This window comes from Pongo abelii, chromosome 7, assembly GCF_028885655.2.
Source record: "Pongo abelii isolate AG06213 chromosome 7, NHGRI_mPonAbe1-v2.0_pri, whole genome shotgun sequence".
Taxonomy (NCBI): domain Eukaryota; kingdom Metazoa; phylum Chordata; class Mammalia; order Primates; family Hominidae; genus Pongo; species Pongo abelii.
This window is the reverse complement of record NC_071992.2, coordinates 42,859,644-42,886,413: the sequence shown is the minus strand read 5'-3', so window position 1 is coordinate 42,886,413 and position 26,770 is coordinate 42,859,644. Positions and strand designations below refer to the sequence as shown.

The window sequence follows — 26,770 nt, the reverse complement described above, 5'->3', positions numbered from 1 at the left end:
GCCATTCCTGAAGGAACAGGTTGCTGAAGGCTGAGTGCCAACTGTATTCTCAGCAAATAGAGGCAAGCATTTCTTTCTTGAAAGGGCACCTCAGCCATGCATCTCCCTTGTCCACCACAAGATTTCCAAGTACGTATTTCAATGTGAGTCCAGGCCACTCCATCAGTAAGCAACTCACAGCCCACTGACTTGGGAGGATCACCACTTAGTTTTGTTTGGTGGGAAATAGGAATTACTGCTTATAACAGGAATTGCTTTTTAAAATCTATACAAATGTATGGGGTACATGCACAGTTTTGTTACATGCATAGAGTGTGTAGTGGTAACATCAGAGCTTTTAGGTTAGCCATCATTCATGAACTAATTTCTCATCATCCACCCCCTCACTCTTCCAAGGCTTCATTGTCTTTCATTCCACTCTCTGTGTCCATGTGTTATACATTTTTTAGCACCTACTTATGAGTGAGAATGCCCCTGGCTTTTGACTTTCTGTGCCTGGCATGTTTCACTTAAGATATCGACCTCCAATCCATCCATGTTGCTGCAAAAGACGTGATTTCATTCTTTCTATGACTGCATAGTATTCTATGGTAAACCACGTTTTCTTTATCAGTTCATTCATTGATGGACATTTAGGTTGATTCACTGTCATGACTAGTGCTGTAATAAGCATACAAGTGCAGGTATCTTTTTGGTATATTGATTTCTTTTCCTTTGGGTAGATACCTAGTGGTGGGATTGTAGCTAGCGCTCAGTTTGAGGTGGAATCTGTACTTAAATGTACTTTCCAATTTGACCCTAACATCTTCACGTGTCACAAACCTCTGGGCTTTGCCATTCTAGACAAAATGCTTACCTGTAAGTTTCTGGAGGGTGGCAGAAGAGGCAAGGCACACCTGAGCACAGCTGCCTGTCGCTGCCCCTTGCTTCCCTCTCGCCAGCCCCCGGGGATCTGACCTGGAAGCTGGTCTTTTTAGGCATCTCTGCACCACTGCTTCTGCTGGTCAGAGTCACAGAGGGCTTGTTTTTCCAAAGCTTAAAAAGGTGTTTTTGGTTTCTCCCTGCCAAGGTGATTCTTCAAAGGAAGGTAGTAAATATTCTGGACGAGGCAGTGAGCTGCGGGGAAAGGACGTTATTTCAGGAGTTAGGGATCTTCATTTTGCCTTTTATGTACAGGGTACATTTGGATAAGTTTCATCACTTTCCAGGGTGTCTTTTCCATATTATTTGGGAATGTGAAAGGGTGAGGTTGGATGGTCCCTACGGCCCTTTCTGGTGCTGTGATGTTTTCATTCTTATCTCCATCATTAATGTGACCTCATTCTCTCTATGCCACTCAGTTCCAATTGCCTTCATGTTCCGCCCCTTTATTTTGATCTCTTCACCTTCCAAATCCTTCCTTCACTGCCCACCTAACTGTTCATGTCTTGTTTCCTTCCAGATCTTCCCTGATGCTGGTCTTTTCCCCCATGGAGTAGCCTCACCTTTCCCCCACCTGGCAAGCATGAGAGGGTGTTAGGAGGGGCAGGGCTGGTGGCATTGACTGAGAGTCAGTCTGGCCATGGTAGGTGGGCAGGATGGTTGAAGACACCAATAGTTCACTGCCAGGCTTTAGCAGAGCTGATGAGGAGAGTGAGGAATGCATTAGAAGGGTATCACCCCCAGCCTGGGCAACATAGTGAGACCCCATCTTAAAAAAATCAAAAAGTTAGCTGGGCATGGTGGCACACACTTGTAGTCCCAGCTACTCTGGAGGCTGAGGCAGGAGGTTTTCTTGAGCCCAGGAGGTTGAGACTACAGTGAGCCGTGATCATGCCACTGCACTCCAGGCTGGGTAAGAGAGCAAGACCCTGTCTCAGGAAATAAAAAAATAAACAAAAGAAGGGCATCACCAGCTCATAGTGATGCTTCCGTGCTGTCCCCAGAGCCAGGAACTTCCCAGCCAGGGAATGAATCTATATCAATACAGTCTCATTTCCTGGAAACTGGCCAACTGCTGCTCACCTCAGCTAAAAGGCGGGAAGAACGGATTTGGGGGAAGAATTTGACAGTGTAACTACATTAAGAGGTGGAGTGATGAGATGTGTGCCTCCTCCCCAGCATCAGGGCTGTTGCCAGATGGCCCAGCTGTCATCTCTGGCGAGGTGACAAGACCCTGCGATTTCGATGTGTGGCACTTGCTCATTACCTGGCATCCCAGTGGTCAGGGCCATCTGCTCCGTTTGCCCCTCACAAGATGGCAAAGCAGATTCTGCAAGAAACCAACACCAATGTGCCGGGGTGAGGAGCATGGGTCTGTTCCAAACCGGAGAGAAACAGAGCAGACTTCTTGGCAGGTGCCACTGGTACCTGAGAACATCCTCTTGGTTGGCGCATCTGTAAAGATGCTCCCGGCCCATGTACCAGGACACATGCCTTGTCCTGTGATGATACTCTGCTTCCCCACAAGTTGCTTGATTTTAGCTCCCAGAAGCCACACTCTGTTCAAATGAGAAATCGAGTGATACTGACCTGAATGAGCATTCTCAGTGAGGTCTGCGCTGTTTAGTGCCATGACCCAGAGAGCTGAGCTGGAGAGAAAAGAGATTAGGTTCGGTCTCTGGACTCTCAGATCCTTGAATATCTCTGGCTTTTTCCAATGCTCCCCTACAAAGCACATAAGAGGTTTCACTGGGTAAAAAGTGCACTTCTTGTGTTTTTTTTTTCTCCAGCCATGCCAAGTGACTCAGGTTCAAGGAGAGTTAGTTAAGGTCATGCTGGATAAATCCTGGAATCATAGTGGCTTAGTGCCTTAGAAGTTTAGTTCCCATTGACACAAAAGTCCAGTGGGCACCAGGGGTTGGGGAAAGGAGGTTCTGCTCCACACAGTCATCCAGGAACCAAGACTTTCAGAGACCCTGCCTTCTTTACCATGTGGCTTCCAAAGTTGACCAGGACTGCAACGTCCAGCCTGCAGAAGGAGAGGAGGTTAGATCAAACAGCAGGTTTTTAAGGGCCAGGCCTGGAAGTGTGTCCATCATTTTTGTGCACATTTCATCAGCCAGAACTCAATTATGTGGTGCACTAACTGCAAAGGAGGCTGAGAAATTCAGTCTGATCTTTTGTGGCCAGGAGAAAGGAAAAAAACAATGTCTCTATTGCAGAGAGTGTGGAAGATTCATTTCTAGAAAATCGTCTCTCATCATTGTTGCGTACATGGTATTTATCCAGCCGTTATTTGTCTATGTATGTATCTATATTTCTGTCAATCAATCCATCATCTATCTAGTTTCTATCTACCTATGTTTCTATTTATCTACCCATCATCATCATCATCTCACTATCACTAACATCAGTTACCATCGTTAATAACAGAATGAGCACCTGTACAACATCTTCTAAATCAAAGCTCAGATCTGGCAACCGCTTACATCTGTCCATGTGTTTCTCTCTCATCCCTTCTGTCTCCCCTACCTAAGGAAATCATCGTCCTGAATCTTGTCCTCATTTCTCTGCCAAACATTTTTAGGGTTGTATCTTTTCTACATGTATGCCCAAGATGTCTATATTTTCATTTCAGTTGTTTTTGACTTTATAAAAAGATCTTGTAGATGTGATCTTCGGATTCAAATTTTTCATGTAAATATTAGATTGCTGTGATTCGTCTGTATTCTGGTTTGTTGCTGTGACTGTACCTCAGTTTATTCATACACTCTCCTGTAGGTGTGCTTTTGGGCTGATTACAGGCTTTGCTATTTGAACAATGCTACTATCATCATCTCTTACATGCCTTGTGTTGTATGTGAGCAAGATTTTTTCTTGCCTGAAATTAGGAGTGCAGTTGCTGGGTTGTTCAGCTTGATGAGATGATGCTTAACTTTCAGCTTATCCTTCTGTGAAAATGTATACAAATTCCTGTACACATTTTCACACCTTCTTCAACTCTCGATGTGGCCAGATATTTTAAGTTTCATCAATCTCCCCATTGTTTATTGATGATCCTAATACACATACAATAACCTTTCTATGGTTAATTTCCCATAGTGGCTGAATTCCCAAACCAATCATTGTTTTCCCAATTTCTTACTGCATCCCAAAGTAGGGGGTGTCACAAGATCTCAAACCAGCTCTGAAATCTGAAAGGAAGTTCTAATGGAAAGATTTCATGGACAGAGGAGGCTGCCGTGTAGAGATTTGTAGGGAGCAACTGGATAGGTGAGTCCCTTCCTCTGCCTTTGCAACATTTAAATTCCTGTATCTTCCTGTCTTGGCCACTCTGGACACTTTTACATGGACTCTACATTTTCACTGAGTTTAGGAAGGTCAGGAGACAAATCAGCACCAAGCAGTTAGAATTCCTCGGAGAAGCCCAGTCAAGTTAACATGCGGTAGAGGAGAAGGGAACTAGAATGTCTGCTGGCTGACTGACAGCGCTTGCAGCAACCTCGGAGTATGGATTCAAATAAAAATAATAGCTTTCCCTGCAGCAGCTTGGTCTGTCTCGTCGGCGCCTCCCTCTGCAGTTGAATACAGGTGCAGAACTCTGCTTCCCTGGGCCCTGAATGCCATCGCTGCATTTAAATCTGCCCTCAATCTGTCTGGTTTCATAGGGGCAGTCTTGTGAAGATAAATCATGTAAACAAGTTACAGTAATGGAATACTTATTTAGAAACTGTATTTTTGAAGGCATGTATTCACATTGAAAGGAAGGGTCCTGTAGTCGTTCAGCTTGTTAAGAAAATCCACCTGTCTGGAGCAGGTACTTGCTTCACTCAGGTAGCCAATGCATAGTAAAGTGGGGGGACCCAGGTAGGCTTTTCTCCGTTGAGTGGGGGAGGGTAGGAGCCTATTCTTTAAAATGTGAGTGGCTTTTCCACCTGGGTGCACAGCCCTTTGGTGTGATGGAATGAGCAACAGGAAACATAAGGAGCATGTTTTATTCCCTCATATTTTCTCCTCCTCTCCCCGCTTCTCTTTGCAGGCTAGTGATCTTTTCTTTCTCTCTGCCTCTGGCTTTCCCCCATGATATGGGCTCTGTTTTTGGTCTGACTTGAAGTGGCAAACTAGTTGAAAATCCAAGCTCTCCACCTGTCACTCACTTTCAACCCTCTGAAAGTGCAGAAAGAGAAAGCGGATGCTTTGGGCCCGCTGTGACTGGAGAAGGTGCTGGAGTTTATCCGTTAGTGTTCTACAAAAACATCCGCACTTTCCCTGACATCTGCGCTCCATCATGCTGCCCAGACCCATCAGCTAGGCGCATTCGGTCTTGCTGCGTGTTACCGCCTGACACCTTGGGCTCTCCCCAAAGCTGCCACTGCAGGGTACCTTTGGAAAGCCAGATAGAATGGCTCTTGCCTTGCAGAGTCTCTGCTAGTCCCCACCTGCCTCTGGTACTCAGGTCCCTGGTCTCCCTGTTAGGTGGAGGCAAAGATACAGTACTGAAGCCTTAGCAAGGACCTACAGGGTAAGGAGGTGTTCCAGAAGGATGACAAGTGGACCTGCCAGAGCCATTGTCTTCCAGCTGGTGTGAATATTCTATTTATGTGTTGAAGCAGGTGGGAAGTCTGTCTGTGTTTATGGAGGGTGGGTGTGTGCTGGATCCCAGAATGTGAACCTTTCCCATGAGATCAGAACCTTGTTCCCTGCTGCAGACTGAGTTCTTAGAGCAGCACCAGCCGTATAGTAAATGCTCAATAAAAATTCGTTTTATGAATAAAGAGAGAATCCAAGTGATGTTGTATGTCCAGGACTTAAGCAGAGGCCATTTGGTGAATTACATAGAAAATCTGTGGGATTTGCATAGAATTTACAGTGAAAATCTGAAGCCTTGGGCTGGGCTGGTCAGCACCTGCTCTGCTCATGCCCCCTGGAGTCTACAATTCAGACTTGTCCACGCAGACAAAGGACAAGGGATCAGAGAGGGGAGAGGTGGCAAAGAATCAGCTGCATGTGCCTGCCCTTGGAGGTTGTACCAGAGAGCCGCCCTGCATGCTGGGGCTGCCTTTGCTGCTCTGCTTCCCAGATGTCATCAGGCCAGCCTGTGCCATGTGAGACTGACAGCTCTGGTTCCACGGCCCACGGCTGGGGTGAGGCGCATGTGCCCAGCAGTGGCCGATGCCTCTGAGTCAGGAATCAAAGAGCTTGGTTTTATAAGTGAAGAAAATGGTGCCATTAAAAGGCAATTATTCAAGTGGTGTGAGTCAGCGATGCAGCTCCTGGCAACGCCAGGCAGGAGAAGGCAGTGGTGTGGGGAGTTTTCTCTCCCTCTCCCTCTCTCTCTTTTTAAACAAAGCTCAGGCTGGAAAGCAGAGCTTGCACCTGCATCTGGGTGATGTACGGTGAGCTACCTAGACTGCCATATTCCTTTATCTGAGCAACATCAGGAATGGGGAAGACAGCCTCAGACCAGGAGAAAGGTCCTTATCCTGAGGAACAGGGAATTGAAAAGGTCCTTCAAGCTGGCTGTGAACTTGACCTTTACCCTGCTCTCAGATGCTGCATGGGGGATTCTCCTGCCTGTCGACCCAGGTGGTGTGTGAATGAAAGAAAAGTGTGTGCTGGAGCCGGTGGTCCTGGGAGTGGGGGTCAGACGTCTTCCCCTACGCTGCACCCTACCTGCCTGCTGTTCCCTTTCTCTGGCATGATTTTATGGAAGACCAAGATGATTTCATTTCATTATTATTATTTTTTCTTTTTGCTGGAGTGCAGTGGTACGATCTTGGTTCACTGCAACCTCTGCCTGCCGGGTTCAAGTGATTCTCCTGCCTCAGCCTCCAGAGTAGCTGGGATTATAGGCGCGCACCACCACACCTGGCTAATTTTTGTATTTTTAATAGAGATGGGGTTTCACCATGTTGGTCAGGCTGGTCTTGAACTCCTGACCTCATAATCTGCCTGCCTCGGCCTCTCATAGTGCTGGGGTTACAGGCGTGAGCCACCACGCCCAGCCAGATGATTTCATTTCTAGAGTACTTTTCTTGTTTCTGTTTTTTTTCCCCTCTAAGTCTGCTTTGTCTGCTGCCACGGCAACAAGCACTGCATTACCCACCTTCACATGGAGAGAGGTGTGATGGGGACAGGACAGACCCTGCTTCCAGCCCATCCTCTGAGGCTCCTGCACGGGCAGGCATGGCAGAGATGATCATGAAAACCACCTGCTTGCCTCCTGAATCTTTTTCCCGTTGTTGATAGACAGCCTGGAGAGCAAGGAGTTTTTTCTTTCCACAGAAGGACAGTGGCAGGGGAAAGGGAGCAAACATCAGGCAACAGCCACCAAAGCACCAAATATGGGTTTAAGGTTCAGGGAATAAAAACTCAAAATTATAACAAAAGGGCAAACCAAATATGGAAACAAGTCAGCCCTCACTCCCATACTTCTCTCCCTTCTGAGCAGAGTCTTAGCCACTCTCCTTTGTTTGAATAAATTAAAGTAGAAACAAGTTCAATTGCTTTTTTGATAGGAATAATTTTAAAATTGGCTGAGTTGAAACAGCAGTGGAAGGCCTCCTGTCTGTTTCACGTTCATAACCAGGTCATAGATCATCTTAATTGGTAGCATTTTTAGTAGGCTGTGGAGTTTGTCAAAATTGAAGGAGAGAAAAGTTCAGCCTCTCTGCCTTGGGTTCTGGGAGCTGGTGAGCTGGTCAGCACTACCAAGGGCAGCTGGGCTCAGGGCCAGGCTGTTTGGTGGTGGCGTGGGTGGGCAGGGGGCATCATCTGGTGGAAGGTCCCAGACTGGCTAGAGAAGGGCCAGCAGGACTCGGCAGAGGGCACAGCGGCTTTTCGAGGTGTCAGGCCACGTTGGAGGGCAGCAGTAGGTCATGGATCTACTGAGGGTGAGTAAGGTTGCAGAGGTGCAGAATCGTGGTTGTGCAGGCAGAAGCAGAACTAGAATGTCCAGGCAGATGTTAGCGCATCCCAGCTCAGTTCAGGCAAACACGGAAAGGAGAGTCTGAGCACTGAGGTCAGAAACAGCTTCCAAGACTCTACCTGGACAGTCAAGGCTCTTCAGGCCCCATCATATTAATTCTGCACTGAATGTCTGTCCTTGGCTTTCCTTTTATGAATTTTTATGGGCGTCCCTAGCTGGAGGTGGCAGGGGACAAACTGATGGGCATGCCCAGTGCTGAGGACAGAGGCCCAGGGTAGGGGTGAAGGCTGTGGGCACAGGGGTCAGCCCTGGCTTGGAAAACTGAGCGCCACTTAGGAGCTGAGTGACCTCTGGGTGAGTTACTTAATTGCTAACCCCGAGTCTTCTCATTTAGACAATGAAGCTGAAGTCTACACAGCTCTTTGAGGGAATTAAATCGGATGATTTATATGAAGCCCTCAGCACAAGGCCTGGCTCAGGGGAAGCACTTCTGTGAAATCTTTATTCCTTCTGGGTCAGGAGCTCTCACAAGCGGCCAGGTCCTGTTGGGATCATTGTTAGAGTAGCCACCATCCCTGATACTGGAGAGCTTGCACAGTCACATGGTGTGGCAGTTTGGAAATTCAGAAATCCTACCCTAAAGGCAAGAGCTGCTCTTTAGTTGAAGTGTCCGTGAGTCTTAAATTCTATCTTTAAAGGGCCAGTGAGGGATAGTATGGGTGGAAAGTCGGTTATTAGATCTTCCAGAGAAGCTTTATAGGGAAATAGCTCAAATCTGTAACAGAAGGATGCTCACCTGGTGGGGAACACCAAGCCAAGGGCTTCTCTCCTCAAGGGACTGGGCGGGAGGAGATGCCACCCTGGGGCCCTGATGGCTGCGGCCGCCTGGGGACTGCCATGGTGGGTGCTGTGGGTTCTGTTTGCTGGAGTGCCTGGCCCTCTGCCATACTTTGGATGACATACTTCTCCCTTTGCGTCCCGTTGGGAAGCAGGTCATGGGAGGGGAGCACTTGTGGGAGGACGAGAGGGTGAGACAAAGTTCTCATCAAACTTCTCCGTCTGTCAGGGTCAGCACCTTGTGACAATAAAAATAGATTTTTAAATGTTTATGCAGTACGGGGTCTTTACAGGCCTGAGTTTCAGCTGGCAGGAGGAGTGGGCAGCTGCATTTCAGTGGAAATGAGCCATCTTTGTGGATGGTATTGTTGATACAAAAGAGGAAGACTATAATAGTAATAAAAGCTATGATTTCAATACACCGACTATGTTATCTTCCCTCTTAGCCTTTCATGTGGTTCTATTTATTTCTCTTCTTAAATATTTACAGCATTCCTCTGAAAATAAGAATAATGATAATACAAAATTAATAATATTAATGATAATGATGGTAATATCCCCTTTTTGCATGTCTGCTATGCCACAGTCTGTGCTAGATGGTTTATCTACATTATTTCTAATCCTCACAATAACCCTGTGAGAATTTTCTTTCCATTTTACAACTAAGGAAACCAGGGCTTAGTGAGGCTGTGTAAGTTGCTGAACAACCTAGTTGGCAAGCAACCACACCTGGATTTGAACCAATGTCTTTCCCTCTGAAGAGCCCTGCATGGGTTTTGGGCTCTCTGAGTCAGAAGTTATTTCAGCACCATCAGAAATGGAATGGAATGAAGAATATTAATCTTTTTAAAATAATGCTTTTGTTTCCTCTGCACAGATACCCCCAAAGACACCTGCACTTACATGTTCATTGCCGCACTATTTACAATAGCAAAGTCATGCAGCTAACTTAAGTGTCCACCAATGGTTGATTGGATAAAGAAAATCTGGTACATATATACCATGGAATAGCACACAGCCATAAAAAGAATGAAATGGTGTCCTTTGCAGCAATAAGGGTAGAGGTAGAGGACACCATTTTAAGTGAACTAACTCAGAAGCAGAAAATCAAATATTGCATGCTCTCACTTATAAGTGAGAGCTAAACAATGGGTACACGTAGACATAAAGGTGGACACTGGGGACTCCAAAAGCGGGAAAGAGTGGAAGAGGGGGTGAGGGTTATACCATTACCTAGTGGGTATAGTGTTTAATATTTGAAGGACAGGTGTACTGTCCCCACCATTAGGCAGTATACATATGTAACAAACAAGCACCTGTACCCCCTGAACCTAAAATAAAAATTTAAAAAGAATATGACTCTTTTCCATGAAGCCCCAGGTCTCTCTGGAGTTTTAGCCTGCATTCATTCCTTCAATCTGTTCTTGAGAAGCAGAAAGAAGCAGAAAGGAAGGTTTCATATCTGCCTCTGAGGATCCTGAAAAAGGCCATTTCTTGCACCTTAAGAAACATTTTGGGACCTGGCTGTTCTCCTCCAGCCTCTTTTTCTTCCATCTAGGTTTTGAGATTCTCTTCCTTGCATTTTTCTGCCTTCCCCCTTACGTTAAATTATTCCAAATTAGCCCCACCCATGCCCCTCCTATTATCTTCTCATGCTTAGTGGTAGTAAGATTTTTCTCTGTGCCAGGGAAAAGAATTAGCTTCTGAGTTGGAACTCATTTCTCTCCAGTCCAATCCTATCCATCCTCAAATTTTCAACCCTAGTAGAACTTTCTTGAAGAGATTCTTGATAATCCTTTCTGTCTTCTCAAATCCTATATCACTTTCCATCAGCCAAGTTCTGTTGGAATTAGTTGCCTGTGCCTTAGGTGTTGGTGTGTGTATGTCTCTTCTTACTCAGTAGCTCAGAAAGATTTGGAAGACAGAGGTTGTGCCTCTGTTATCCCTGAGCCTCACTCATGTTAGATTTCCCCAAACCATTATAGAATCAATAAAAGCACTCCTCCTTGATGCTTCCTTTATTCCTGATACCTAGATGCACCTCTGAGCCTCACACTGTCACTGCTATACACATGGATCTGTAGGAACTAAGACCCCCAGACAGCACATGAGAATGTGACCAGACTCCCTGCTCTAGTACTGCGTCCACATTGGGTGGAGACCTCTTACCTCCATTGCAGATAGCGCCATCCTCTGTGAGTACTGCAGAGTGATGAGAGGTCATTCAGATCCTCCAGTGGTTGCTTGGCAATGTGCCTGCCTTTGCAATGTGCTGGGCCTGGGAGTACAGATGGTGCTTTCTTTCAGATCTGTTTCAGACCCAGGAATTCCTGCCTTCCCCCACTCTTGTATCCCTCCTCAGAATGTCCCAAGGCCTCATGGCACAGCACAATACAAATGTTTCCAGGGAGAGGTCACTAGACACTGGATCTGATGGGACAGATTGGACTGACCAGTAAGTGATCAGTGGCTCTGTCTCTACTCCAGTTGCTGGAGTAGAGCATGGGCTCCTCAGGACCATGGACAAGGCTAAAAAACTGGAAATCTTTTTTTTTTTTTTTTTTTTCCTTTTTCTTACCAGCTGTCTTGGTGAAGACAGCGAAGGCCAGTGAAGCTCAAATCCTCTTCTAAACAAACCAGGGGAGGGGAGCAAGTGACATCCTCCCTTCTTGGGAATTCCAGTCTCTGCATGATAAATTGGACCCTCTGGTTGTCTAAAGTGACCTACATGGACTGCGCTCTCTTTTTCTGGAGGAAAGCCCTCATGTACAAAACAGGCTGACACTTGTCCACTAATTGCCTCCCACTGGAATGTAACTTGTTCAGATATTCCACTCAGGTGTCATCGATTTCAGAGGGGTCCTTATTGCCTTTTTAAAAATTGCATATGGACTTGTTCAAATCAATATTCTTATATAAAACAGTGGAAAAAGCCATGATATTTTCTCTTCTCTTGAATTTTTTTTTAGTATACACATTTTATATTCTGCCTTTAAAGCTATTTCTGTTGCACAGCTGCTTTACCGAGACTCAGACTCCTACGGGCCTGCTTGGTCCAACAAGTACCTTGAATATCCTTTCACAGTGTTTGATTTTTGCAGTTGGTTGTATAATGAGGAAGGAGTGTGCAGTGAGTTTGGAGATTCCTATTAACCAGGTCACCCGTGAATCTATTTTTGTGTGCTTCTTTATTAGAAATAGCAGGGAACATGATAATATTTAAACACAACCACTTATAGGAGCTTGGCTTAAAAAATATACCTTAGTAAGTTTTCTTTTCCCATTAGACATTTCAAAATGTTGTACTACAGTTCTTCATCATCAAAACATCTCTTCTTCATTTACATTCTGGGACATGAATAGAGACCATTACAAATGACTGTGATATTGTGGGTTGGCACTGGAATTGGCAATCCTTTGCCTCAGGTAGACCATCTCCGGAGTGCCCCCATTCTGTTCTTGGTCTTGCTTTTGAAGATGGAATGTAATGAAATAGACTCAGGACAAGATGATAAGGCTGGGTAGGACTTGGAAGTAGATAGAAGAGTGTTATCTTCAGACACTCGAGGGAGGATATCTCATGAAAAAATGGAGACTGGTGTGGTACGATGTTGTACCTAATGACAGAATCACTGAACGAAAACTACGGTGGGACAGATTTTAATTCAACCTAAGAAAAACTTAACAACTAGAGCTTCTGGCTTCTCTGGAACAGGTTTCCTTGTGGGGGAGGAGGTGAACCTGCAGGCACAGCAGGTGCTAGACTCCAGGCCAATTGGGCCACCTGCCAGGTGTGGTCCTTCTTGAAATAACAGGCCTACATCAACCATGAGACACAGTGGTAACTGGCATAACTATTGCTTGCTGGGGGCATTGAAAAACCACAGGCATTATTGTCTCTTAGGAGCAGAAACTGTGAATCCTTTTGAATTGCTGAATACAAATGCCCTGAATGAGCCACTAGAGCCAGGGCCAAGGACAGAACGTGAGATTGGAGTAGTTGAGGCAGACATTCTTTTATTTCAGACAGATACTTTTTGAATGTGGCCTGGTTATTTACATCATTTCGAAAATCACCTAAAGTGAACCACAGTTCACTTTACACAGTTCACTGTTGCATTGTTCAGGACTTGGCCAACATCTTGCCAACATCAGGATGTTATTAAAAATATACTACTGATCCCTTTCAAATGCAGAGAGTTTTATGGTTGATATAGCACTTTCTCATATATTTCTCCCAGTGGTCTTCACTATCACTTTCCTAGAAGGCATGGTAAATATTATTATCTCAATTTTTATGTGGGGGAAACTGAGGCATGGAGCGTTGAGTGACTCATCCGATGCCATGTGGTAGCAACAGACCTAGGATGGATCTAGCTTGTGGAAATTGGAATCATGCAAGTGAGGCAGTATTTTTGGCTATGCAAATGACTAGCAATGTAACTTTGGACTGTCTTATAGGTAAGATGATGGTGGTGGAATAAGATAAAGTCCAAAGTGCCTACCGTATTGCTGTTGTCTGAGATTCTTTTGCCTCTCCATACAGCATGCTGTCTGCCATGGTCTTTACTTCATGCTTGGCAGGTAGGAGGTGAAACAAGTGGAGTTTTTGGGCTGGGTGAAGGAATCGGATGCACTGGGGTGTGTTTCCAGGGTGGTAACATGAGATCCTTCAGCTGCCATAAGATCCGTTTCCGACAGATCGCTTTCAGAAGCTTGAGATCCTTGGCTGCATTTTGATTCCGGGTTTGGAATTTGAGAATATGTTTATTTACTTTGTGGGTTCAGTTGTGGTGTGCAGTGGTGGAGGTGGCCTTTATGAATTCAACCACCCTAAATGGAGAAGAGTCAGCTTGAATAGTGAGGTCTCCCCGTGTTGCAAAGTATGGGGTTACAAGGAAAGTTATAGTTTAGTCTGATTTTATTTTTTGATTTTCTAAGTGTAACTATTTAACTCTAAACTAGATTTCATACCACTTAAAGATTCTAGACAAAGCTAACTTCTTCCTTGACTACAAAAGTAATATGTAATTGTTGAAGAAAAATTTAAAAATGAAGAAAATTGCAAAAGCAATTTTCTATCATTTCCCAAATATAAGTGCTATTAAAATTATGTTATAATTTCCTGGAAAGTTTTTTAATGTGTCCATACATATTTTAAAACAAATTTTGTATAATGCTATACATACTTAAAAATCTCTTTTGTTAATGGTAAACCTTTTCCTAATATTCCCTGAAAGAATAATTTATCTGAATTTGGATTTGGAAGCCACATAGTTTTCTAGTGTGATGATATATCAAAGTTCATTTAACCCACTTTCTATTGTTGGATACATTAGATGCTTACAAAATTTCATTAATATATAGATACATATATAACATGCAAAAATATCTCACATAAATCCTTTTTTAGAATTTTTATTTTTGTAGAGACAGATTGTCTCTATTTTGCCCACGCTGGTCTCAAACTCTTGGCCTCAAGTGATGCTCCCACCTCGGCCTCCCAAAGCACTGGGACCACAGGTGTGAGCCACGGTGCCCTGCCCTCACACAAACTCTTGACAAGGCATTAGATATAAGTCTGGTTTGTTCAACAGAAAAACTATAGATGGATTTCTATTTTTTAGGGTATAGCAACTCTGTTGGGCATTTGTGAGAAAACTATAACCTATGCACGTATGATGGTTAATTGATATGGTAATCTCAAGAGTGTAGGGAGATCCACCCCTCTGTCACCATTGTCAGATCTGTTACTGTGATCCTGGCTTTTCACATGGTTAATACCTTGCATAAACATCAAAGCAGTGGACTTATTTTTCTTTTCTGTTGATTCTCTTGTAGCCTGATGAAGTCCTCCGATATTGATCAGGATTTATTTACAGACAGTTACTGCAAGGTGTGCAGTGCACAGCTGATCTCCGAATCACAGCGTGTGGCCCACTACGAGGTAAGGACAGCGTTTCCCACTCTGTTTGCAAATGTAGGAGGGAGCAGCTGGGGTCATTGTTGTAGGACTCCAGGATCCTCCTTCTGGACTTGGGGCACATTTGAAGAACCACAGGACTTGAGCCTGTACAGTCTGAGGTCAAGGCCAGGACAAGTGTATATGTGTGGGGTTGGGAGTGAGGGTTGGGGATGTCATTGTCAGACTCTGGCTGCTTCCCAGATCCTTTTTTTAAAATTTGTATCTCAGCCCCTGGAGACTCTGCTTGGGCTTTCTCTACTTGTTAAATCTGTCACTGTGCATCCACGAAGTTCCTTTCAGGGATCCAGGGTGGAATGCATTGTGCCAGCTCCTGTCTCCACCTATGACCCCGAAGATAAGCTCAGAAGGCCTTTGTTAACCATTGTAGGGAAAGACAGCAGCAAGTGATGAAGCGGCTGTGGGCCACTTTCTCCCTGAAAATTGCTTCCACCTCGTGGCCAATACCCAACATGTGCTTATCACAATCAAGATGCCTTCTGCAGAGTCATAACCAAGTTTTAAAGTGCAAATACTCTTCAAAGTCATAAATTAGTGGCACTGGCTGTTTAGGATGGAGGAGCAAAAGACCGCTTTTTGATCCTCTATTGGGAGCACAGGATGAGAGGAGAGAGGTTGGCCTGTGTCCGAGGATGAGGAGGGAATGAGGTGCTGTGGATGGAGTAAAGAGAACTGGGGGATCCCAAGATGCTGAGAGCTACTAGGGCATGTTCTGTTTTCAAAAGAATATATACCAGTAGGAACATGAATTTCTTTTCTTTCCTTTCTTTCTTTCTTTCTTTCTTTCTTTCTTTCTTTCTTTCTTTCTTTCTTTCTTTCTTTTCTTTTTTTCTTTCTTTCTTTCTTTCTTTTCTTTCTTTCTTTCTTTCTTTCTTTCTTTCTCTTTCTTCTCTTTCCTTCTTTCTTTCTTTTCTTTCTTTCTTTCCTTCCTTCCTTCCCTTCCTTCCTTTCCTTCCTTCCTTCCCTTCCTTCCTTCCTTTTTCTTTCTTTCTTTCTTTCTTTCTTTCTTTCTTTCTTTCTTTCTTTCTTTCTTTCTTTCTTTCTTTCTTTCTTTCTTTTTCTTTCTTTCTTTTTCTCTTTCTTTCTCTCTCTCTCTCTTCCTTCCTTCCTTTCTTCCTTCCTTTCTTTCTTCCTTTCTTTCTTTCTGAGACAGGGTCTCACTCAGTCATCCAGGCTGGAGTGCTGTGGCATCCCAAGATGCTGAGAGCTACCAGGGCATGTTCTGTTTTCAAAAGAACATATACTAGTAGGAACATGAATTTCTTTCTTTTCCTTTCTTTTTTACTTTCTTTCTTTCTTCTTTCTTTTTGAGACAGGGTCTCACTCAGTCATCCAGGCTGGAGTGCTGTGGCACGAGCATAGCTCACTGCAGCCTCCACCTCCTGGGCTCAAGCGATCCTCCCACCTCAGCCTCCTGAGCAGCTGGGACTACAGGCACATGCCACTGCACTCAGCTAATTCTTTACTTTTATTTTTAGTAGAGACTGGGTCTTGCTAAGAACATGAGTTTTCAAGTGTAAGAACTTGTAAGTAATTTTATATTGGAAGGCTTAGCCAGCAATTTTCTTTTTGTCTGACAAGTCTGACAAACGCCAGTTGTCACTATCGTTCCTCAAACTCCTCTGGGCCTCAGATTCCTCTGTGCACAATAAAAATAACTATAATAACACACACACATATGCACCCAGAAAGACAGTCAATGGGCCCTGCATACTCCTCAGGATTTTGTGGTGACCAAATGAGATCTATCGAAATTGGACCTGTGAAAATGCTTTGGAAGCTGTAAAGTCTATCAAACATGCAAAGTTATATGCTTATTCATCATTAACTCCTTTGCAGCAATGTTTTGATGAAAGCAAATGTTTGATGAAAACTTTTAAAATCAGCACCTGTGAAAAAATTTGTATAGTCGTTGTTAAAAAGCAACCAAGTGTTAGAAAGCAATTTGAACTTTAAAGAATTATCTAGAAAAGTCCATCATTCGAAATTAAGGACTTTCAAATTTCTGTGGCTATGGCTTCATAAAAACACACACATACACACACATATGTGTGTGTGTGTGTATGTGTATATATATATATATATATATGTATGTATATTTGTGTGTGATGGAGTCTCGCTCTGTCGCCCAGGCTGGAGTGCAGTGGCACGATCTTACCTCACTGCAACTTCCTCCTCCAGGGTTCAAGTGATTCTCCTGCCTCAGCCTCCCCAGTAGCTGGGACTACAGGCACATGACACCACACCTGGCTAATTTTTTTTGTATTTTTAGTAGAGACGAAGTTTTACCATGTTAGCCAGGATGGTCTCGATCTCCTGACCTCGTTATCTGCTCACCTTGGCCTCCCAAAATGCTGAGGTTACAGGCGCAAGCCACCGTGTCCGGCCATATTGTTTCATTAGTATGTTTTCCCCAGTTAAGGAAATGGGGAAATTTGTCCCTGCTCTGAAATTCCATAGCCTCCTATTAGTACTTTATGTTCTTCCTTTATTAGACTTTTTGTGTTCATTTGTAATCATCTTATTAGATTCATGAGGACAGAAACAGAGTTTAATTCATTTGATCTTTCATAATTGCTGGAATAGTGCCTGCCCATGACAGGTGTTCAGTGAGGGTTCGTGGAGGGGGTGGGTGTGTGAAAAAACTGCACTGGTGACCCTGCCCCACACTGCCTGACTAGAAAAGTAATGTCAGAACATTGAAAACAATGAAAAATTGTTTAAAGGAAGAAAAAATTCAGCTGCTCAATGAAGTGTTTAGTTATTTGATCGCACATTTTGCACTTTTTCCTGTTAATATAATGTACCCTCGCTGTTGCACAATCTAATTGTTTAGAGAATGTGTTAGTGTTTGTTGAAAGTAGCTAGATGACATAGAGAAAATAAAGCAATTACAATAGATCTTCAATTAACAGTGTTACACATCATCGAGATAACATTAAATGCATTCCCATTAAATGTGGATGGGAACTCTGAATGGTATTTCCCTTGCTTCTTCCAGGCACAGGTAAGGCCCTTCCTACAGTGAGAAAGGGCTGTGTATTCTTGCCGCAAAGCTGCTGAGCATGTGAAAAAGACACAGTCAGGACTGAGGATACCTTATATCAATTTCTGGCCTCCCCAGCTTTGGTTGAGGCTTCTCCAGCACTTTCTCTCTAAGAAGATGGCTTGCATCAGATGATCTCTAAGGCCATTTGAAAACTGATATTTTGATTCTATCAATCTGCCCCTTCCCTCCAGAGACAGCTTCCCTGCTGAAGTGACTTATGGAGTGAGTCTCTAGGAGATCGAAATTCCATTCAATTCATTGAAATTGTTGTCACACTTAGTCTCCATGCCCTATTACTGATTTATTGTTTTAGTATGATTTCATTTTTCAATTCAACCTGATAATTTTCTCAGCTTCCCTATGGGGCAAATCAGTGAGAATCCACTGTGTATTTTCTGTATATCCAGCAATATTAGTGTTAGTTATTGCAGGGGATTCTGAACCTATATGAGAAATGATCCTTGTCCCTGAGAAGCTCATAAACTTCATCGAGACAAAAAGTCACCGATAGTTCAGTGTGGCATAAATACCTGTATGATCCCAAGCACATGATCTGTAGAATTCTGCTGTCTGCTTTTAAGGAGCTACTGATGGAATTTGATACAAAGAAAGTGTTCGTTCTTTTGCCCACTTGGCGTCCTGTTGTACGCTACATCGTGCTGTTAACTTTGTAGATATTTGCATATTACAATGTAAAAGAGGGAGGCATCACTTAGAGCTATTATGGCCAGGAAAGACTTGTTGGAGAATGTCATGATTTATCCATGCCTCCACAAATGGGTTAAGTTTAGGGTGAGTGGAATGAGAAAAATCTAGGTATCTATCTTTAAGGAGTATTGAGGGGGCTACCCTGGCAGCGTTGTGTTAGGAAAGGATGGGGTCAGGATATCAAGGAAAGAAGAGTTTGGAATCTGTGAGGCTCTTAAGCATTTGGCAGCATAACGCTATAACTGAATATTTCTAAATGATAGATAGTTGGTGGTTGTCAGGGCTTATTGTTGGGGAAGAGAATGGCTTTTGGTATGACTTTTGCTGTGAGACGAGTGTGTTAGTCTTCCAAAGTAGGAGAACAGAACAAAACAGATGGGTTAATGCCTAATAGCTGCACACCCCATTTAAAAGGCTGAACCTTCGCACAAGAGGACAGAAAAACCTAATATATGTCTAATCAACCAAACCTTTACATGCTATGCTTTAAAAATCTCTTTTTGCATATGAAGTCCTCAGGTGGAAAAAAATGGGGAACATAGAGGCATTATTATTTTTCTTACCTGCTAAGCGTTAAGAACACATTAACGTTTCAGTAGGAAATATAATTAGATGTCTCTATTCACTGACGAATAGTCTGAGTCAACAGAACAAGTCGACACAGACACAGAAGGAAGAGAAAGCTTTCAAAGGAAAGGGCCTAAGCGTTATGGGGGTAAAAAACAGTTTCCCAGGGAGGTAGGTCATTTGTGTGGTTTGCTGCAGTTTCAAGTGGCTCAAGAGTAATTTCCTGCAAAGGGAAAGAGTTGCTTGTATGAATGAAGGAGTGGCTTTCAGCAGTGTGGGAAAAAGAAAACAGTACAGGGCAGAAAGATGATATGTGTGTGTACATACACACTCCCCCCCCACACACATACACACATACCCATCCCCAAACCCCCAACACACACACACCCACACCCACACCCACACATACATACACATACACACACACACATACTCCCCCCACACATACACACATACACCCACCCGCAACATACCCACACATACACACACATAAACACACACACATACACACACATACACACAGACACACACATATATGCCCCCCACTTCCTACACACACCCACACACATAAACACACACATACACACAAACACACACACAGACACACACATATATGCCCCCCACTTCCTACACACACCCACACACATAAACACACACATACACACAAATACACACATAAACACATACACACAAATGCACACATAAACACACACACAAACACACATAAACACCCACATAAACATACACACATACACACATAAACACACACATACACACACCCACACATATACACACACACAAACACAACCATAAACACATATACACATACACACACATAAACACACAAACGCACACCCACACATAAACACACACACGTTTATACACACACGTACACACACCCATACACACATAAACACACCCATATACACATACACACATACACACACATAAACACACAAACACATCCCCGCACATAAACACACACACGTAAACATACACATACATATGTGTTTATACACACACATACACACACACCCCAACACACACACCCACACATACACATATACACACATAAGCACACATACACCCCATCCCCCACACATACACACATAAACACACACAGATACACACAGCCCCCCCCACATAAACACACACAAACACACAAACACCCACATACACACAAATGCACACGTAAACACACACACATACACCCACATAAACACATACATAAACACCCCCACACACCCACATCCACAAATACATAAACACACACATAAACATACACACACGGCCGGGCGCAGTGGCTCACACCTGTAATCCTAGCACTTTGGGAGGCCAAGGTGGGGAAGATCACGAGGTCAGGAGATCGAGACCATCCTGGCTAACATGGTGAAACCCCGAGTCTACTAAAAATACAAAAAATTAGCTGGGCATGGTGGCGGGCGCCTGTAGTCCCAGCTACTTGGGAGGCTGAGGCAGGAGAATGGCATGAACCTGGGAGGCAGAGCTTGCAGTGAGCCGAGATCATGCCACTGCACTCCAGCCTGGTCGACAGAGCGAGACTCCGTCTAAAAACAAAACAAAACAAAACACATACACACACATATACACACACCTACACATACACACACATAAACACACCCATATACATATACACGCATACACACACATAAACACACAAACACACCTCCACACATAAACACACACATACACGTGTTTATACACACACATACACACACACCCCAACACACACACTCACACATACACACATATACATACACATATACACACACACATACATAAACACACATACACCCCAACCCCCACACATACACACATAAACACACACAGATACACACACACATCCCACACATAAACACATATACACACAAACACACAAACACCCACATACACACAAATGCACACATAAACACACACACATACACCCACATAAAGACATACATAAACACCCACACACATACCCACACCCACACACACCCACACCCACACATGCACACATACACACACACAGTTAAATAAACCCACACACATACACACATCAACACCCACATGCACACATACATAAAAACACACACATACACACATAAACACACAAACACACCCCCACACGTAAACACAGATACATAAACATACACATACACACAATTATATGCACACATAAATACACCCACGCCAACACACCCACACCCATGCATACACACATACACATATACACACATGCATACACCCCCTGACACTCCCCACACATATGCACATACATAAACACACACACACGTAAACACACCTACATGCATATGCACAAATGCACACATAAACACATACACAGACATACACACATACCCATACACACATAAACATACACATAGACACAAACACACACACACATACATGCATACACGTAAACACACACTCGCCCCAGATGCTCCCCCACACACATACACACACATACACACATACATGCACTCCCACATACAGATCCACACATAAACACCAAAACACATTCACACACATACACACATACACACACAAATGCACACATAAACACATGCGCACACACACCCATACGCACATGTACACACTTATACATAAACACACATACACCTCGACACCCCACACACAAATACACACATATAAGCACACACTATACACACACTCTCACACACATACACACAAACACCTCTACACACCCACACACGTACACACACAAACACACACACACACATATACACACATAAACACCCACACCCGCACACACATACCCACATAAATACACATCCACAGATACACACCAATACTCACATAAATGCGCACACATACACACACATACACAAACGCACACATAAACACACACATACACACTCACCCACCCACACACATACACACACATATATTGGTATACATACACACACATACACACACACGGAAAGTCCATAATGTTGTGCATGGGTTTTTGTAAACTATGACTTTAAGTGAAATGGCATATAATGGAACCAATTTTTTTCCTCATCAATGTTATACTGAAATTACATTGAATGAAATGATGTTACTTGAGGACCTGCTAGACCTGGTTTCACTTAAAGGTTCAGTTTCCAAGAACCTATGGATGATGTTAAGTAAGGACTTTCTCTCTCCATATATATATATATGAACATATAAAAACATATATATTCGCTATATGTTCTCTCTCTATATTAAAATATATATTTAGAACACATACATATATATTAATAAAGGAATTCATGAACACACACACACAGCCAAAGGAAGAAGGTACTGAGTAGACCTAAGAGAGCGGGAAGAACTCTTGCTGGGCAGATCCCATCAAGCCAGCCATACATGCACCTGCCCAGTTGCTTGTCCCTTCCTGTGAACCCTAATAACTCTTGTGTGGCTGTGCCATATGTCTCATGAAATCAGTGGTTAGGCATCCTCGTCCATCCCAAGAGGACTGCAAGTTTCCTGAGGGCAGGTGGGAGCCATGTGCTGACTGTTTTTGTGCATTCTTGCCATACCTCCCGTGCTCCCCACTGTAGAGCTTTGCTCCTGGCTGTCATTTACTGACACTGACAGGGGATGCTCAGGTTGGGGGCTGGAGGTGGGGGAGACTGGAGGAGGGGAGGGGTGGGACAATTTTGATTAAGGCCTAGGTGCCTGCACCAGAAGAAGGGATGACGTATTAATACATTGAGCATTAGTCTGTACTTGAGACCCCAATGTCAAGATATGGGTTATGGGTGATAGTTTTATAGTTATGGCAAAGGCATTTCTTCAAGCCCGTGGCAAAGTTTTCAAACATCTCTGAATCTTGATGAATATCAGTACCGGTGAAAGAGCCCCTTTAGCCCACCCAGGAATGGCAGAATCTGGTATTGTTCACTCATCATGGCAGCAGCAGGCATATTAGACCTACAGAGACATGCCAAAACATATATTTTTTTTCTGTTTCTGCTCTTCTGATTGGCTTCCAACAGAACTTTGGCCTTGGCTAGCTTCTATTTAATCCAGGGGAATAGCTGGGAGGGCATTTTCTAGCTTCTGGAAGTCAGGTTGGAGATCAGGTGTAAGTGTCCTGTGGGTAGTGACAAAAAGGTGAAAATTAAGATTCTTAAAATGTGCTGATTAAAGTTTCATGACTTTCCAGAGCTACTAATGCCTTTGTTGCCTTTTCTCCCATAGACTCTCATACTTTCTTCTTGTTCCCTTTGCTTTTTCTTTTTTCTAATAGCCCGAAGTAAGCATGTGGGCTAAATGACTTCCTTCTGATGCATGAGAGTTGTGGGTTTTATTTTTTTTTTTTTTTTTTATTTTTTTATTTTATTTTTTTTTTTTCTTTTATTGTAATTATTATTATTATTATTATTATACTTTAGGTTTTATGGTACATGTGCCCAATGTGCAGTAAGTTACATATGTATACATGTGCCATGCTGGTGCACTGCACCCACCAACTTGTCATCTAGCATTAGGTATATCTCCCAATGTTATCCCTCCCCCCTCCCCCCAACCCACAACAGTCCCTGAAGTGTGATGTTCCCCTTCCTGTGTCCATGTGTTCTCATTGTTCAATTCCCACCTATGAGTGAGAATATGCGGTGTTTGGTTTTTTGTTCTTGCGATAGTTTACTGAGAATGATGATTTCCAATTTCATCCATGTCCCTACAAAGGACATGAACTCATCATTTCTTATGGCTGCATAGTATTCCATGGTGTAGATGTGCCACATTTTCTTAATCCAGTCTATCATTGTTGGACATTTGGGTTGGTTCCAAGTCTTTGCTATTGTGAATAATGCCGCAATAAACATACGTGTGCATGTGTCTTTATAGCAGCATGATTTATAGTCCTTTGGGTATATACCCAGTAATGGGATGGCTGGGTCGAATGGAATTTCTAGTTCTAGATCCCTGAGGAATCGCCACACTGACTTCCACAAGGGTTGAACTAGTTTACAGTCCCACCAACAGTGTAAAAGTGTTCCTATTTCTCCACATCCTCTCCAGCACCTGTTGTTTCCTGACTTTTTAATGATCGCCATGGTACTGGTACCAAAACAGAGATATAGATCAATGGAACAGAACAGAGCCGTCAGAAATAATGCCACATATCTACAACCATCTGATCTTTGACAAACCTGAGAAAAACAAGAAATGGGGAAAGGATTCCCTATTTAATAAATGGTGCTGGGAAAACTGGCTAGCCATATGGAGAAAGCTGAAACTGGATCCCTTCCTTACACCTTATACAAAAATCAATTCAAGATGGATTAAAGACTTAAATGTTAGACCTAAAACCATAAAAACCCTAGAAGAAAACCTAGGCAATACCATTCAGGACATAGGCATGGGCAAGGACTTCATGTCTAAAACACCAAAAGCAATGGCAACAAAAGCCAAAATTGACAAATGGGATCTAATTAAACTAAAGAGTTTCTGCACAGCAAAGGAAACTGCCATCAGAGTGAACAGGCAACCTACAAAATGGGAGAAAATTTTCGCAACCTACTCATCTGACAAAGGGCTAATATCCAGAATCTACAATGAACTCCAACAAATTTACAAGAAAAAAACAAACAACCCCATCAAAAAGTGGGCGAAGGACATGAACAGACACTTCTCAAAAGAAGACATTTATGCAGCCAAAAGACGCATGAAAAAATGCTCACCATCACTGGCCATCAGAGAAATGCAAATCAAAACCACAATGAGATACCATCTCACACCAGTTAGAGTTGTGGGTTTTAGATCAGGCTGTGTGACTGTAGCCTGTCAGCACCACCCAGCACTGCCCCAACTGGACTTGAGTACTGTCAGGGCCTTCCAAGCCCACACCTACCCTGGGTAATGCAGGTGAAGTGTTCAAGGAGACACAAGTGCTAACTGGGTAAAGACTAGGAAAAGTCTTTATGGCAGGATGCCTGGGAGGATGCCTTCTTTGCACCACACATTGAGAATCACTGTTTCAGTATTTTTGAACGTCTTGGCATCATGACTGCTTAATTTCTCCCAGATGATGTTAGTACAGTTATTGGTACATTTGTCCAGGGTAATATCTTCATAATATCCTAGGACTTACTACACAGATAATACTTCCGATATGATAAATACAATTATTCCATATGGAAGATCTTTTTGGATGATTGGTGTATGGTGGCTTATCCCTGATTGCCTGTTAATGTTCAACTTCTGTTTCCTTGTCCATTTTATTGAAGATTCTTAATCTTCTGTAAGATTTCTAACTACTTTTATATTTTCCTTTTGTTTTATTCCAGCAGGGCCAGCATGGGCATCTTACCTTTTATCAGTCATCATTAGTCAAAATAGTTCACTGGAACACAAAATGAGTTGCTGGTAAGAGGCTATAATGAAGTAGACAACAATAGGCTGAAGAGCACACCCAACTCAGGACAATATGCACATGGCTAAGAGCAGTTGTTAGATGATGTGCTTCATGCTCATTGATTAAGAGGACACGGGTAGGGTATGCTCTGTAGTCTGAGTTCTCTTTTGCAGAGAGCAGTTGATGTCACTTAGTGGATTTTAGGAGTCAGACCGTATCCCATTGGCTAGCACTCAGTCACATAGCCCACCTACCTGCAGGAGAAGTTGGAAAATACAATTTAAATGTGTGGGTAAAAGGAAATGGATTTAACAAACGCATAGCATCATCTCTATCACGGTCTACCCTTCTGGCCACCAAATGTCCATCTCATTCTTCCTCTAACATGGAACACACACATCCCCTCTTAACAGGAGTGACCTCAAGTTCTTCCCAATCACTGTGTTCAGCTCACATTTCAGGATCTCCAGGAGTGGGCCTCCCCGTTGAGTGGGAATGTGGCTCCCCTTGGTTCAGTGACCTATGAGCAAAAGAGAAATATTACCGCTTTCCCCTACACTTTTCAATGGTGACGATAACAGTGACATTTCCCACCCAGAAAAAAGAAGAATGAAGACAAAGAGAAATCGCTGGTCCACAGCAAAGCTAGTATCCTGCAGGACGACACTGTAACTTTTCCCTCTCCATAAAGTGGGGCAAGTTCCCAGAATAGAATCTGATCTTCCTCTGCAGGAGGAACTTTTTCATTTTTCCCAATGACCCCTGGCACTGAGCCCTGGAGTTCTTTCCTGTCCATTATTCTCCTGGTCACATCAGAAATGGACCTTGGGTCTTCTCTCCTCCTAGGGACTGCCAGCGTTCATAGTCTACTTCCTTCCTGAGACTGATTTAAGGCTTGCAGAATATTAAAAGTGTTTCTAATTTAGTGTCATAATGCCTTTAGTAATATTATTCTTTTAATAATGTAAAAAGGCTTCCGATTTATTTTTTAGAAAGTTCCATGTATCAGTGACAAAACAATTCTCTCCTAGATACAATTTCAAGACTGCTTGTTTATTTTAATGCTTCCTTACCCTTGTGAGGAAGCATTGCCTTTCTTTTTTCCAATTTAATGGTGGGTATCTTGAGACGATCTTAAAAAAGCAGGTGGAAAGGCCATGCCCTTCATTTGATTTTTGCCAAAGGCCTGAGTCACATGCTCAACTGATAAGTTTCCCTGGGTCTCCAACCCTCAATGTGTTTAAAAATGCCATCTCTCATGGTTGGATGTCTAGAAGCAATTGGCAAATGGCCTTTCCAACTCTCTATGTCCCAAATTTATGGATTGTATCTCTTTCATATGACTTCTATCTGCTAATGGGTCAGTTGCATTCTGACTTTTTTTCTTGAAAAACTTGACCAAACACTGATATAGACAAT

General features: G+C 43.3%; 1 protein-coding gene across 4 annotated transcripts in view; it reads left to right on the top strand.

The window, feature by feature from the left end:
- The window catches only part of ZMAT4 (zinc finger matrin-type 4), a 372,149-nt gene that overhangs the window by 61,139 nt on the left and 284,240 nt on the right, over positions 1-26,770 (top strand). For 3 of the 4 annotated variants that reach the window (XM_009243743.4, XM_002819032.5, XM_054561500.2), the window contains exon 2: positions 14,528-14,633. In XM_009243743.4, coding sequence (XP_009242018.1) covers positions 14,532-14,633 — 102 coding nt within the window. In that variant the 5' untranslated portion in view covers positions 14,528-14,531. Of the gene's footprint in view, positions 1-14,527; positions 14,634-26,770 lie in introns of those variants that run through there. The other variant, XM_054561501.1, reaches the window with a different exon arrangement.